The sequence below is a fragment of the Tachysurus vachellii genome, chromosome 3 (assembly GCF_030014155.1).
Source record: "Tachysurus vachellii isolate PV-2020 chromosome 3, HZAU_Pvac_v1, whole genome shotgun sequence".
Taxonomy (NCBI): Eukaryota; Metazoa; Chordata; class Actinopteri; order Siluriformes; family Bagridae; genus Tachysurus; species Tachysurus vachellii.
This window is the reverse complement of record NC_083462.1, coordinates 27,893,572-27,910,065: the sequence shown is the minus strand read 5'-3', so window position 1 is coordinate 27,910,065 and position 16,494 is coordinate 27,893,572. Positions and strand designations below refer to the sequence as shown.

The 16,494-nt window shown below is 37.0% G+C and overlaps 1 protein-coding gene across 1 annotated transcript in view; it reads left to right on the top strand.

Annotated features, from left to right (window-relative positions):
• Positions 1-16,146, top strand: part of nme6 (NME/NM23 nucleoside diphosphate kinase 6) — a 42,132-nt gene extending 25,986 nt beyond the window's left edge. Inside the window, exons 4-5 of the mRNA XM_060866578.1 lie at positions 14,531-14,691; positions 15,825-16,146. Of these exons, the coding sequence (XP_060722561.1) occupies positions 14,531-14,691; positions 15,825-15,976 (313 nt within the window). The 3' untranslated portion in view covers positions 15,977-16,146. The remainder of the gene's footprint in view (positions 1-14,530; positions 14,692-15,824) is intronic.
• Positions 16,147-16,494: the final 348 nt, after the last annotated feature.

Below are 16,494 nucleotides of genomic sequence, written 5' to 3'. Positions count from 1 at the left end.
GTTTGCCTTGACATTGTAAGATACAATCCTATCTTATCTGCAGTGCACAGGGTTTAGTCCGCGTTGCAGTGGATTGTCTTGCGCTAAATTCCTGTCCTCAGACGAGCACCAGAACTAGCGGGGGTCAAGATTTTTTTCTTTGAGCCCCACGAAAATCACTTTAAATATCACTTTAAGACGTGTTGATTCGTTGCGACTCTTAATCTTGAGGAGAAATATGCCGTGAAGCTCTCCCGTGGAGTGAAGAAGAGGTGGTGTTACGAGGTTTCTCAGACAGTTGAAGTGTCCAATGGAGTTAAGAGATTTGAGGTTTCCGCCCGACAACGACGATATGTACCATATTTTTACCTTCACAACCACAAAGGACAAAAATTCTATTGTATTAAAAATGTCCTGATTAGTAGTTTAAGATATGAGCGTCTCAGCCTCAAGAGGCGTCACTCTAATTTTTGTACTAAAATATATTCACACTGGTATCTTCATGCTTTAATCACAGTCTATATATCTGTGTAAATCTCAGGATTATCTGATTTCTAAGAACAGTGAAGTTAATGGGTCTCTTTACTCTTCATGCTGCTTTTTTATTTCTTTGTCATACTGATATTACTACAGTCAGCTATCAGGACAGGAAAGATCAGCTCAGCACCACGTTCACTCCAACCCTTTCACAACAACCACTTTGTCTTCTTTTAGTTTTGAATAGATTTTTTTAATTTCTTTAATTTCCGTGTATTTTACATTTCTAAACCCCCCTTTTTTGACCCTATTCTACACTATTATATCTTTTATAAAACAGACTGTTGTAAATAGCAGCTCACTGCATGTGGTACACTGTATGATTGTGCATGTGATCAATAGAATTCAATTTCATTATGAAAACTGTAACCATATACACTTTTAAAAGCTGATGTCTGACACAGACAGTTACAAGGACAGTAATCAATTTATATCCTTTAATAAGCTAATACTTTTCACCTGACTACACAGTAAAAGTAAAAACTTTTCCTTTTTTCCACATACATTATTTACCAATATTTTTTTAGATCTGTGGAATTCTGATGTCCATCCGTCCTTGCTGCATATCTAAAATAAACAGCAGATACTGTAGAAAGGACAGAGTTAAATAACCTACATATAATTTTATTTCGATTTTATTAAAACAACAACAATTTCTCTAAGGTGATCATTACCTCAGTCTCATACCCTGTTCATATCACACCTCCACTGTCCACAGTCTAAATAGTCTGAATACTGTTCACCAGTTATTACATAGTTCATAACTGAGGTTTTAATGATGTTCTGTTATTAAATTCTAATTTTATTTTAGTGAGGTGGAATTTTAAAGCTGATTATTTTACAGCACTTTAACTGCTGCTGCTGCTGTGGCATCTACACCAACATTTATTTACTGTGATTAAAAACTCAGACCATTTGTGCAACAGCTGGAAGATGTCATTTTATTTAGTCATATTAGGGTTCTTTATGTCCGTGGCCAGACCCACTTCAAGTCTCCCAGAAAAACGTTGACCATAATGTCTTGGCTACCATCATTTGTCCTGCTTTGTAATCTGTAGGAAATACAAGTTGGTGTTAAATTGTGAATCTGCTAGAGACAGTTTAGGTGTTAAATGTCTGGAGTTAATATGTGAAAACAGCATTATAAGAACTTTAAGCATTTTTACTGTATTGCTTTTTTTTAATTTCTTACCATTGTGTGCTTCCTTTCGGGAAGAAATGGCTGGAGGAACTGAGGAAGCTCTGGAGATGGGAGGAAGCTGTCTTCTTCAACTGTCTCCACCGCTGGGGGTTGGGGGTAGACGTCGGGTGGCAGCACCTGGTAGAACTGAGGGTTGTACATGGGGTAGACGTTGTCAGTGTGTGCGGAGTCAGGTGTATTAGTGGCAGGCACATAGTGCACTGTTTCTTCCTGATGGAACAGAAAGAAAAAATAGAGTTGGCTTTTAGAAAATCTGATTGTTTCAAAAAAACAAAAAGAAATGAACAGATTCATACTGAGGCTTACTGATGTAAATAATGATGCTTCTCTTCAGAAACAGGCCTGGATGTAAGTAAAATGGATCCTAATGATCAAGTTTACTAGCTTCATGATAATCAAATCACATTAACGGCACTTCCCCATGTCCGTATATGGACACAAAAACATGTTCTCTCAGGTCTGTGTTATGCAGACAGACTTTAATGCTGTACCTCTGTGTACGGTATCATGTAGGTGGGTATGTGTTCGGGTGGAGACACAGGTTCAGGGGGAGATGCAGGTTCAGGTGGAGACACATGTTGGGGTACAGACACGTTCTCGCCTGGAAACAGGCTCTCGGGTTCATACATGGCTGTTCCTCCCTGAAGATCGTTGTCTATAATGTCTTGACCATCATCAGGGTAGTACACAGGTTGGTACACAAAATGGTTCTCAGGGTTGTACACGGGGTAGACGTTGTCAGTGTGTGCGGATTCAGGTGTATTAGTGGCAGGCACATAGTGCACTGTTTCTTCCTGCTGGAACTGAAAGAAGAAACAGAGTTAGCTTTTAGAAAAACTGATTGTTTCAGAAAAAAACAAAAACTGAAAAAGAAATACTGAAAAAGACCTGGATGTATTACTTATTATACTGTATCTCCTACTTCTGTGTTAAATCATCATGTCTAAGGCTTTAGTGTTCCCTAAGACAATAAGCTACTTGTCTTACAATTTAATATAAAATTAATATAAATGTAAGTGATTATTAAACTATTAAACTTATTAACCTATACAAATTAATATTAAACTAGACAGTGTGAATGTTTAAGTAAAATGGATCCTGATGATCAAATTCACTAATCAACAAAGTCATAATCAGGAAACTTACCATTTTCCAAACTTGGTGGTGTGATGTTCCTCGTTTGATAAGAAAAATTGGTGAAAATGAAGTCTGTTATGTAAAAGTTTGGTGTGTGTTGTGTAAAAAGTTTGGTGTGTGTTGTGTGAATATAAAGTATGCAGTGTAAATTGTGAATAATATAAGTCTCTCTAAATAATGGCTTGCTCGATGCAGTTTGCTCATGTGTCTGAATTCGAATGTCAACAATTTACATTTATACCTTGATGAGCTGTCATTAAGTTCCGGATCTTCTATGACCCTGTAGGTCACATGACTCACCCTACAGCAGCCTTCAGTGTTATACACTACACTACTAACATATGTACCATATGTTTACCTTCACAACCACAACAGGACAAAAATTCTATTGTATTAAAAATGTCTTGATTAGTAGTTTAAGATATGAGCGTCTCAGCCTCAAGAGGCGTCACTCTAATTTTTGTGCTAAAATATATTCACACTGGTATCTTCATGCTTTAATCACAGTCTATATATCTGTGTAAATCTCAGGATTATCTGATTTCTAAGAACAGTGAAGTTAATGGGTCTCTTTACTCTTCATGCTGCTTTTTTATTTCTTTGTCATACTGATATTACTACAGTCAGCTATCAGGACAGGAAAGATCAGCTCAGCACCACGTTCACTCCAACCCTTTCACAACAACCACTTTGTCTTCTTTTAGTTTTGAATAGATTTTTTTAATTTCTTTAATTTCCGTGTATTTTACATTTCTAAACCCACCTTTTTGACCCAATTCTACACTATTATATCTTTTATAAAACAGACTGTTGTAAATAGCAGCTCACTGCATGTGGTACACTGTATGATTGTGCATGTGATCAATAGAATTCAATTTCATTATGAAAACTGTAACCATATACACTTTTAAAAGCTGATGTCTGACACAGACAGTTACAAGGACAGTAATCAATTTATATCCTTTAATAAGCTAATACTTTTCACCTGACTACACAGTAAAAGTAAAAACTTTTCCTTTTTTCCACATACATTATTTACCAATATTTTTTTTAGATCTGTGGAATTCTGATGTCCATCCGTCCTTGCTGCATATCTAAAATAAACAGCAAATACTGTAGAAAGGACAGAGTTAAATAACCTACATAGCATTTTATTTTGATTTTATTAAAACAACAACAATTTCTCTAAGGTGATCATTACCTCAGTCTCATACCCTGTTCATATCACACCTCCACTGTCCACAGTCTAAATAGTCTGAATACTGTTCACCAGTTATTACATAGTTCATAACTGAGGTTTTAATGATGTTCTGTTATTAAATTCTAATTTTATTTTAGTGAGGTGGAATTTTAAAGCTGATTATTTTACAGCACTTTAACTGCTGCTGCTGTGGCATCTACACCAACATTTATTTACTGTGATTAAAAACTCAGACCATTTGTGCAACAGCTGGAAGATGTCATTTTATTTGGTCATATTAGGGTTCTTTATGTCCGTGGCCAGACCCACTTCAAGTCTCCCAGAAAAACGTTGACCATAATGTCTTGGCTACCATCATTTGTCCTGCTTTGTAATCTGTAGGAAATACAAGTTGGTGTTAAATTGTGAATCTGCTAGAGACGGTTTAGGTGTTAAATGTCTGGAGTTAATATGTGAAAACAGCATTCTAAGAACTTTAAGCATTTTTACTGTATTGCTTTTTTTTAATTTCTTACCATTGTGTGCTTCCTTTCGGGAAGAAATGGCTGGAGGAACTGAGGAAGCTCTGGAGATGGGAGGAAGCAGTCTTCTTCAACTGTCTCCACCGCTGGGGGTTGGGGGTAGACGTCGGGTGGCAGCACCTGGTAGAACTGAGGGTTGTACATGGGGTAGATGTTGTCAGTGTGTGCGGAGTCAGGTGTATTAGTGGCAGGCACATAGTGCACTGTTTCTTCCTGATGGAACAGAAAGAAAAAACAGAGTTGGCTTTTAGAAAATCTGATTGTTTCAGAAAAACAAAAAGAAATGAACAGATTCATACTGAGGCTTACTGATGTAAATAATGATGCTTCTCTTCAGAAACAGGCCTGGATGTAAGTAAAATGGATCCTAATGATCAAGTTTACTAGCTTCATGATAATCAAATCACATTAGCGGCACTTCCCCATGTCCGTATATGGACACAAAAGCATGTTCTCTCAGGTCTGTGTTATGCAGACAGACTTTAATGCTGTACCTCTGTGTACGGTATCATGTAGGTGGGTATGTGTTCGGGTGGAGACACAGGTTCAGGGGGAGATGCAGGTTCAGGTGGAGACACATGTTGAGGTACAGACACGTTCTCGCCTGGAAACAGGCTCTCGGGTTCATACATGGCTGTTCCTCCCTGAAGATCGTTGTCTATAATGTCTTGACCATCATCATCATTGGGGCACTGAAATGTAATCTGTAGGAAATACAAGTTGGAGTTGAATTGTGAATCTCCTAGAGATAGTTTAGGTGTTAAATGTCTGGATTTATATGTGAAAACACCATGATAAGAACCTTAAGCATTTTTACTGTATTGCTTTTTTGATTTCTTACCAGTGTGCGCTTCCTTTCAGGCAGAATTGACTGTTGGTTCTGAGAAAGCTCTGGAGATAAGAAGAAGCAGTCTTCTTCAACTGTCTCCACCATTGGAGGTTGGGGTTAGAAATCCTGTTGCAGGACCTGGTAGTACTCAGGGTAGTACTCAGGGTAGTACACAGGGTAGTACACAGGTTGGTACACAGGGGTGTACGCTGGGTAGTACACAGGTTGGTACACAAAATGGTACTCAGGGTTGTACATGGGGTAGACGTTGTCAGTGTGTGCGGATTCAGGTGTATTAGTGGCAGGCACATAGTGCACTGTTTCTTCCTGCTGGAACTGAAAGAAGAAACAGAGTTAGCTTTTAGAAAAACTGATTGTTTCAGACAAAAACAAAAAGAAATGAACAGTTTCATACTGAGGCTTACTGAAAGAGACCTGGATGTATTACTTATTATACTGTATCTCCCACTTCTGTGTTAAATCATCATGTCTAAGGCTTTAGTGCTCCCTAAGACAATAAGCTATTTGTCTTACAATTTAATATAAAATTAATATAAATGTAAGTGATTATTAAACTATTAAATTTATTAACCTATACAAATTAATATTAAACTAGACAGTGTGAATGTTTAAGTAAAATGGATCCTGATGATCAAATTCACTAATCAACAAAGTCATAATCAGGAAACTTACCATTTTCCAAACTTGGTGGTGTGATGTTCCTCGTTTGATAAGAAAAATTGGTGAAAATGAAGTCTGTTATGTAAAAGTTTGGTGTGTGTTGTGTAAAAAGTTTGGTGTGTGTTGTGTGAATATAAAGTATGCAGTGTAAATTGTGAATAATATAAGTCTCTCTAAATAATGGCTTGCTCGATGCAGTTTGCTCATGTGTCTGAATTCGAATGTCAACAATTTACATTTATACCTTGATGAGCTGTCATTAAGTTCCGGATCTTCTATGACCCTGTAGGTCACATGACTCACCCTACAGCAGCCTTCAGTGTTATACACTACACTACTAACATATCTTTGCTGTCGGGCGGAATCCTCGTATCTCTAAAACCATTATTTTTCAGGCAATTAAAAAAACGCCGTATCTTTTTGAGTTATTAAACATTGTGTCGTTAAAGTTATTATACCTTATATTGCTATCATATACTGTTGTGTACCAACATTAACACAACATTTTCCCAAAGTCACGTTTTATCGGAGATACAAGCTTTATGACTTGGGAGCAGGGAGATACGAGATTATGCTGTCATTGATAAGAACGGTACGGACACAGAAGTCGCTGCTGCCAGCTGTGTTCAATAAAGTCTGCGGTCATGTTGAGCCTTCTGACAAGAGACAAGGCTTCAATAGTTAACCAAAGCTAATGACTGTAGTTACATACATCTTCCTAAACTGTATTTTAATGATTTAAGAGCTATAAGTGATGCAATACAAAACACGATAAGCTGATTAGGCTGTCTAATAGGTAGAAATTAGTCTAATCTGCTCGCAAACTTACCTTCGTGGCTCACGGGTTTCTTTCTGCACAGAAGCATTACAGCTATGGATTTTTAAACAAAACAGACCTACTCAAATGTATCTAACCTGACTATTTTCACTTGTTAGTGTCCAAAAAACAGTGTTTTACATGCACAGTGCCAAGAGAGGCTTTGTCTATAAGTAGGCTGACTTAAAGTCAGTAAAATAATAATAAAAACAATAATTTAATAGTGGTATCCAAAACATTCAATTTAATTCAAATATTATATTATTAAAAAACATTTTAAAACGTCAATGAACGTGTATAATAAGCAGTAATAAATAGTAATAAATATATATTTAAAATACATCAATAACACAGATAAACATAGATAAAATCATAGTTAAAGGAATAATTCACCCAAAAAAAAAAATTAATAAAGGTCAAATTATCGTTTCACTACGTTATACGGCATGTTTACCTACAATAACGAGGCAAAAAGCCAGCCAGCTTGCTTAAAGTGATGAGCATGACGGCAAAGGCAGCTACTTGTTGAACATGACGGTTTGCCTTGACATTGTAAGATACAATCCTATCTTATCTGAATAGATTTTTTTAATTTCTTTAATTTCCGTGTATTTTACATTTCTAAACCCCCCTTTTTTGAGCCTATTCTACACTATTATATCTTTTATAAAACAGACTGTTGTAAATAGCAGCTCACTGCATGTGGTACACTGTATGATTGTGCATGTGATCAATAGAATTCAATTTCATTATGAAAACTGTAACCATATACACTTTTAAAAGCTGATGTCTGACACAGACAGTTACAAGGACAGTAATCAATTTATATCCTTTAATAAGCTAATACTTTTCACCTGACTACACAGTAAAAGTAAAAACATTTCCTTTTTTCCACATACATTATTTACCAATATTTTTTTAGATCTGTGGAATTCTGATGTCCATCCGTCCTTGCTGCATATCTAAAATAAACAGCAAATACTGTAGAAAGGACAGAGTTAAATAACCTACATATAATTTTATTTCGATTTTATTAAAACAACAACAATTTCTCTAAGGTGATCATTACCTCAGTCTCATACCCTGTTCATATCACACCTCCACTGTCCACAGTCTAAATAGTCTGAATACTGTTCACCAGCTATTACATAGTTCATAACTGAGGTTTTAATGAAGTTCTGTTATTAAATTCTAATTTTATTTTAGTGAGGTGGAATTTTAAAGCTGATTATTTTACAGCACTTTAACTGCTGCTGCTGCTGTGGCATCTACACCAACATTTATTTACTGTGATTAAAAACTCAGACCATTTGTACAACAGCTGGAAGATGTCATTTTATTTGGTCATATTAGGGTTCTTTATGTCCGTGGCCAGACCCACTTCAAGTCTCCCAGAAAAACGTTGACCATAATGTCTTGGCTACCATCATTTGTCCTGCTTTGTAATCTGTAGGAAATACAAGTTGGTGTTAAATTGTGAATCTGCTAGAGACGGTTTAGGTGTTAAATGTCTGGAGTTAATATGTGAAAACAGCATTATAAGAACTTTAAGCATTTTTACTGTATTGCTTTTTTTTAATTTCTTACCATTGTGTGCTTCCTTTCGGGAAGAAATGGCTGGAGGAACTGAGGAAGCTCTGGAGATGGGAGGAAGCAGTCTTCTTCAACTGTCTCCACCGCTGGGGGTTGGGGGTAGACGTCGGGTGGCAGCACCTGGTAGAACTGAGGGTTGTACATGGGGTAGACGTTGTCAGTGTGTACGGAGTCAGGTGTATTAGTGGCAGGCACATAGTGCACTGTTTCTTCCTGCTGGAACAGAAAGAAAAAACAGAGTTGGCTTTTAGAAAATCTGATTGTTTCAGAAAAACAAAAAGAAATGAACAGATTCATACTGAGGCTTACTGATGTAAATAATGATGCTTCTCTTCAGAAACAGGCCTGGATGTAAGTAAAATGGATCCTAATGATCAAGTTTACTAGCTTCATGATAATCAAATCACATTAACGGCACTTCCCCATGTCCGTATATGGACACAAAAGCATGTTCTCTCAGGTCTGTGTTATGCAGACAGACTTTAATGCTGTACCTCTGTGTACGGTATCATGTAGGTGGGTATGTGTTCGGGTGGAGACACAGGTTCAGGGGGAGATGCAGGTTCAGGTGGAGACACATGTTGGGGTACAGACACGTTCTCGCCTGGAAACAGGCTCTCGGGTTCATACATGGCTGTTCCTCCCTGAAGATCGTTGTCTATAATGTCTTGACCATCATCATCATTGGGGCACTGAAATGTAATCTGTAGGAAATACAAGTTGGAGTTGAATTGTGAATCTCCTAGAGATAGTTTAGGTGTTAAATGTCTGGATTTATATGTGAAAACACCATGATAAGAACCTTAAGCATTTTTACTGTATTACTTTTTTGATTTCTTACCAGTGTGCGCTTCCTTTCAGGCAGAATTGGCTGTTGGTTCTGAGAAAGCTCTGGAGATAAGAAGAAGCAGTCTTCTTCAACTGTCTCCACCATTGGGGGTTGGGGGTAGAAATCCTGTTGCAGGACCTGGTAGTACTCAGGGTAGTACTCAGGGTTGTACACGGGGTAGACGTTGTCAGTGTGTGTGGAGTCAGGTGTATTAGTGGCAGGCACATAGTGCACTGTTTCTTCCTCCTGGAACTGAAAGAAGAAACAGAGTTGGCTTTTAGAAAAACTGATTGTTTCATTAAAAAACAAAAAGAAATGAACAGATTCATACTGAGGCTTACTGATGTAAATAATGATGCTTCTCTTCAGAAACAGGCCTGGATGTAAGTAAAATGGATCCTAATGATCAAGTTTACTAGCTTCATGATAATCAAATCACATTAGCGGCACTTCCCCATGTCCGTATATGGACACAAAAACATGTTCTCTCAGGTCTGTGTTATGCAGACAGACTTTAATGCTGTACCTCTGTGTACGGTATCATGTAGGTGGGTATGTGTTCGGGTGGAGACACAGGTTCAGGGGGAGATGCAGGTTCAGGTGGAGACACATGTTGGGGTACAGACACGTTCTCGCCTGGAAACAGGCTCTCGGGTTCATACATGGCTGTTCCTCCCTGAAGATCGTTGTCTATAATGTCTTGACCATCATCAGGGTAGTACACAGGTTGGTACACAAAATGGTTCTCAGGGTTGTACACGGGGTAGACGTTGTCAGTGTGTGCGGAGTCAGGTGTATTAGTGGCAGGCACATAGTGCACTGTTTCTTCCTGCTGGAACTGAAAGAAGAAACAGAGTTAGCTTTTAGAAAAACTGATTGTTTCATTAACAAACAAAAAGAAATGAACAGATTCATACTGAGGCTTACTGAAAAAGACCTGGATGTATTACTTATTATACTGTATCTCCTACTTCTGTGTTAAATCATCATGTCTAAGGCTTTAGTGCTCCCTAAGACAATAAGCTACTTGTCTTACAATTTAATATAAAATTAATATAAATGTAAGTGATTATTAAACTATTAAACTTATTAACCTATACAAATTAATATTAAACTAGACAGTGTGAATGTTTAAGTAAAATGGATCCTGATGATCAAATTCACTAATCAACAAAATCATAATCAGGAAACTTACCATTTTCCAAACTTGGTGGTGTGATGATTCTCGTTTGATAAGAAAAATTGGTGAAAATGAAGTCTGTTATGTAAAAGTTTGGTGTGTGTTGTGTAAAAAGTTTGCTGTGTGTTGTGTGAATATAAAGTATGCAATGTAAATTGTGAATAATATAAGTCTCTCTAAATAATGGCTTGCTCGATGCAGTTTGCTCATGTGTCTGAATTCGAATGTCAACAATTTACATTTATACCTTGATGAGCTGTCATTAAGTTCCGGATCTTCTATGACCCTGTAGGTCACATGACTCACCCTACAGCAGCCTTCAGTGTTATACACTACACTACTAACATATGTACCATATGTTTACGTTCACAACCACAACAGGACAAAAATTCTATTGTATTAAAAATGTCCTGATTAGTAGTTTAAGATATGAGCGTCTCAGCCTCAAGAGGCGTCACTCTAATTTTTGTGCTAAAATATATTCACACTGGTATCTTCATGCTTTAATCACAGTCTATATATCTGTGTAAATCTCAGGATTATCTGATTTCTAAGAACAGTGAAGTTAATGGGTCTCTTTACTCTTCATGCTGCTTTTTTATTTCTTTGTCATACTGATATTACTACAGTCAGCTATCAGGACAGGAAAGATCAGCTCAGCACCACGTTCACTCCAACCCTTTCACAACAACCACTTTGTCTTCTTTTAGTTTTGAATAGATTTTTTTAATTTCTTTAATTTCCGTGTATTTTACATTTCTAAACCCCCCTTTTTTGACCCTATTCTACACTATTATATCTTTTATAAAACAGACTGTTGTAAATAGCAGCTCACTGCATGTGGTACACTGTATGATTGTGCATGTGATCAATAGAATTCAAGTTTCATTATGAAAACTGTAACCATATACACTTTTAAAAGCTGATGTCTGACACAGACAGTTACAAGGACAGTAATCAATTTATATCCTTTAATAAGCTAATACTTTTCACCTGACTATACAGTAAAAAAATTTTTTGGGAACTTAGAGTGTTGGAAAATGGGCAGTATGATAATATTATTGTTATTTATATGATGACTAGGTGTTTAAAGACATTCAACCTTTATTTTTCTGATTAGCATTATTTCCCATATTTGTTTTTACTTAATTATAATTCTATTCAATTCAATTCAAATTTATTTGTATAGCGCTTTTAACAATGGACATTGTCTCAAAGAAGCTTTACAGAACATAAGAAACATAATACAAAAAAGTGTATATTATACCAAGATTAATATAATACAAAAGTTCAAGATCAATATTAGACTTATATTTATGTGTACGTATTTATCCCCAATGAGCAAGCCTGAGGTGACTGTGGTGAGGAAAAACCTTGAAAGGAACCAGACTCAAAAGGGAACCATCCTCATTCTGGTGACACTGGAGGGTGTGATTATAAATATATTAATATACAGTCTGGAAATTGTGTATTGATTAGGAGGTTGTTGTCCTCAAAGACCACATGAAGTTGGCATCTCCTCTTAGAATGCACGAATGCTTCATGACGTGCGATCCAACTGGATCTGGTACATCTCTAGATGCCTCAGGATCTTCACAGGGTTGGCTTCATCTCAATGAAGGTCCAAAATCTTCATCAAGTGGAACGCAACTGTAGCTGGTACAATCTCTGGATGCCTCAGGATGGGTAGAAAAAGAGAAGCAGTGGAGAGGATTTAGCATAGCTGCTGTTCATGATATCAGCAAGCACTAGATAATAATGTGCATCTGTTATTAATTTTACTGTATATACATAAAGCCACATGTATGAAAGTGACAAGGATCTAGGATGAACACACAGTGAACGCAGCACAAAGTCGTTTATACTCTGACAGAAAAAAAAATCAATCATGAAGCCTGAGTATGTGAAGAGCTGGAGATCTACATAAACTCCACGAGAGTAATAAAATCTTGCTGGATTTGTGAATATTAGAAAGTCTTTCAGGGTAGAAAAAAGCTTATATTGCACCGAACACCAACAGAAGCAGTAAATAAGACAGTGTGATTTAATTCAGCTGGACATCAGTGTAACAGTGGATTTGTTTGTCATTGTACAGAATTATGTATTACAGGTTCTTATGCATTATCTTGTTAAATAAAGGCAGGGTCTCCGATGTTTGATTTCCAATGTTGACATTTGAAATCACCAAAACAAACACGCCCCTAACCCAAATAAGTCCCACCCCTGTATTTATAGCTCCGCCCACACATACATACGTAACCCAGGCAAATAATGGAAAGAAATGTCTTTATCATAGCTGAAGGGAAGAACAATACGATTGCAGATAAACAAACAAGCAAAAATGACACACAAGCATAATCATGCAAAGGACGGCATATATTAGTTGTGTGAAACAAAGCAAAACCAACGTTACTCACCTATCGAGAAGGAAAAAAGCGCCTCTGGGTCTTAAGTAAAGTTATTATATATACTATATAATATTCACAGATTGGAGTTTCCAGAGTCAATAACTCCTGAGCTAAACGCTGTTACTACACAAAACGCGGTTGTAGCTGCGTCTCTACATTACTACGACAGAAAAGAGGTGTTATTTGTGTAGTAACAGCATTTAGCTCAGGAGTTATTGACTCAGGAAACTCCAATCTGTGAATATGCGGCCAACTTCCCGCTCCTTCAGTTCTCTCCAGCGCTGGAAAGCTGATCCTATATTAACACGGGTCCTACTTCTGGCCTTATCGTAAGCCTTTCTTCGTTTTCCTTCTTTGTTTTTATCCTCCATGTAAGTGTTAAAACCGCTTTCTGCTAATGTGACACATGCGCACTGAACACTCTCTCCGCCACATATTGACAAACCCCGCCCCTTTCTGCTCATTGGCTACACCTTTGTTTTGTTTTTTGTTTAGTTTGTCGTTCCGACTCATTTTCTGAAGCGTTTCTCAAACAACGGAGACCCCACCTTTAAGTTCAAGGTAGGTTTCAAGGAACAACATTAAAAACCATATACATGATCAGTATGATCATAACATGGTCTGAATATCCTCAAAATGTCTTTCTCTTCTGAGGTTATTACCATTTATTACCAAAACGTCTATTCACCCAGATAAAACTTTATAATACCTGATAAATGTGCTGTCAGGTCAAGTTATTTCAGCTTGTGAACATTAGGAAAAGCCACACTGGTAGTAAGTACAGTACTGTTTGATTTTTATCCATGATGTGTCTGGCCTGTTACCATGGCAGCCAGTCATCAGGCAGCATCACTGCCTGTGAAAACAAAGATGAAACGCGAGTGTGCCACTTGAAGTAACATCAGTTTGCCGGTTCTGTTTTTTGGATTCCCATGAAAGAAGCCGCTCATTATTTCTATGTTCCTGCTGTTTATTTCAGACATTTGCATGAACAACAAGAGAAAAACAAAGCAGTGTTCTTTATATATCACATGTAATGGAGTTTTGCCTTGCCATATTTTTGCTTGTTAGGGATAAATTGGGATGAATTTAAATAAATCTACATCAAAATTTTATGATCTTTAAAGCTGCTTTGAGGCAATGTCCATTGTCCGAATTGAACTGAATTGAATATTCCCTTTAACTCGAAACAGGGCTACATTTGAAACAGTAAAAAGACGTCCTCATTTTATGTGAGTCATCAACAGCGTTCTAGTCCTTTAGAAATGATGTTGATGTGGTGACGATATATTATTTTATATGAATGGGGAAATAAACATTTCTTGATTAGCATCATGTCAATGATTACCTAAATGCTAGCTATACATATGCCTTTGTTTTAATTTATTCATTTAAACCTGTGACGAGACTTACATCTGGAACTGCTTTAAGAGCTGCAGAGACTAATCTATATTTTCTGAGAATTCTGTGCTGTGATGTAAACTAAAATAGTTATACTGCTGGCTTTGTACAATATCAGTATAAACAACATGACCAAAAAAATGCTATTTCTAGATTTGTGGTAATACTTGAAGAGATCTAACAGTTAAGATCGAATGTTAAATGTTTCCACTTCAGCGGTCCAATGAGAGCTTACATCCTAGCGAGAGAGGATGCTGTTAGCCACTGGCGGGAGTTGATGGGTCCCACTAAAGTGTTTCGAGCACTGTACACATCACCGAGGACCATTCGAGCACAATATGGGCTCACCGACACCAGAAACACAACTCATGGCTCAGGTACGTGCTGACATGATCATGTAGTATGTGATGTGAAATTAATTCCAACTAATCTCCACACCAGTGTGCAAGAGACCGCTTTTGGAAATTTTATGTGTTTTGGCCTGATTTTAGTCTTAACGTTGTCAGCGGGTGACAGAATTACATTTCTCAAAACACTGTCTGTGTTTACAGGCTCATTTATAGATAAAGAATCTGTTACTTTTTTAAGAAGGAATATGATCATTTGTCAATTGCTGTTATTCATAATCATTTAATTCAGTATGCATACATTTGAAAAATTCTAAAGCAAGTTGACATACAGTGTCATATATGTCATAATGGCACATAAGCTGATGTGTGTGTGTGTGTGTGTGTGCGAGCTCAGCCTCCTTCACAGTTGCTGACTTTCAGATAATGCACTTAAACGTGAATGGTTGTAAGTGGAACGAAATACAGAAATATTTCCACATTTAGCATATAATACCATATTTCTGTAGAGCATTAATATATACACTCACTGTCCACTTTAATAGGAACAACTAACTGTATGCCTGCTCGTTTATGCAGTTATTCAGTCATGTGGCAGATTTTTTTCATAAAATCATTAATGTTCACCTCCAATATGACAATAAAGACACGTGGGATGTGTGATTTAAAGCTTGTTTGATTATTTCACAAGCTGAAAGTCACCTGGGATTTAGTGCGAGTTATTTTAGACGTAGACATCATGGTCATTCTCCTCTGATGTCTCTCCTCAACAAGTTGTTTCAGCCTGCAGACTCTCAGCTCAAAAGTAAAAAAAAAATTGACCATCTGAATAATGACTGACATGAACCACATTTCTTTTCAGCATGTAAGAGTTTGTTAACTACATAAAGGCATTTCTGCTTCAATTACAGTATAGGTGAATATTCAGGAACAGGTTGTTGACCAATTTCTCACAACTGTACACCTCTAATAGACTGTGTGAAGCCATATTACACAGTTAGCGCACCAACGATTGTAAACTGTGTTACGTTCATGAAAGTGGATTATTTGTTGGATATTTACCAATGAAAATGTAATTACTGGTTGTGCGTTCTGCCTGCAAACACACTGCTTGTCTTTGTGATTTTACTTAAGCTAATTAAACTTTTCTCCTGCTCCCACAGATTCGTCAGAGTCAGCCGAAAGAGAGATAGCTTTCTTCTTTCCAGAGTTCAGTGTTCAGCACTGGTTAGAGATGGACGAGCCATGTTTTAGGGCAGGACATGTTGAATATGACAAGGAGAGACAAATCCATACTGCACTAAAACATATCTAAGCATTCGACTGCCTTAACCAGGAACTGCTCTAATGTATATGTCCCGTTTTCTTGTATTTCACCATCAGTTGCTTACAGGTTTTTTTTGTGTCATTAGTCTTTGTAAATGAACGTGTTGCATTTTGAGCACTTTGACTTGGTACTTTTATTATTAAATACCTTCCACTGGCTTATGCTATCATTATTTTTTTCTACAGCATTCAAAGTACACATCAAAGCTGTCTTGTGTCTTGTTAACTTAAAAAAATACTGTTAATGTATTAAACCCAGCTTTGGATTTTGCTGACACACTTATTATAGACATTTGATATTTTTTATGTTATAAAGTTAACTTGGTATTTATGCAAATAACAAAGCCTTAATACATGAAGCAGTAGTATCACGGTGTACTATTACGACACCATGTCAAAGGCAATAAACTTCTTATGTCGATTCATTCACTCATTTTCAGTAATCACATCCTCACCAGGGTTGCTGTGGAGACAGATCTAATCCAGGTTACATTTGGTGCAATGCAG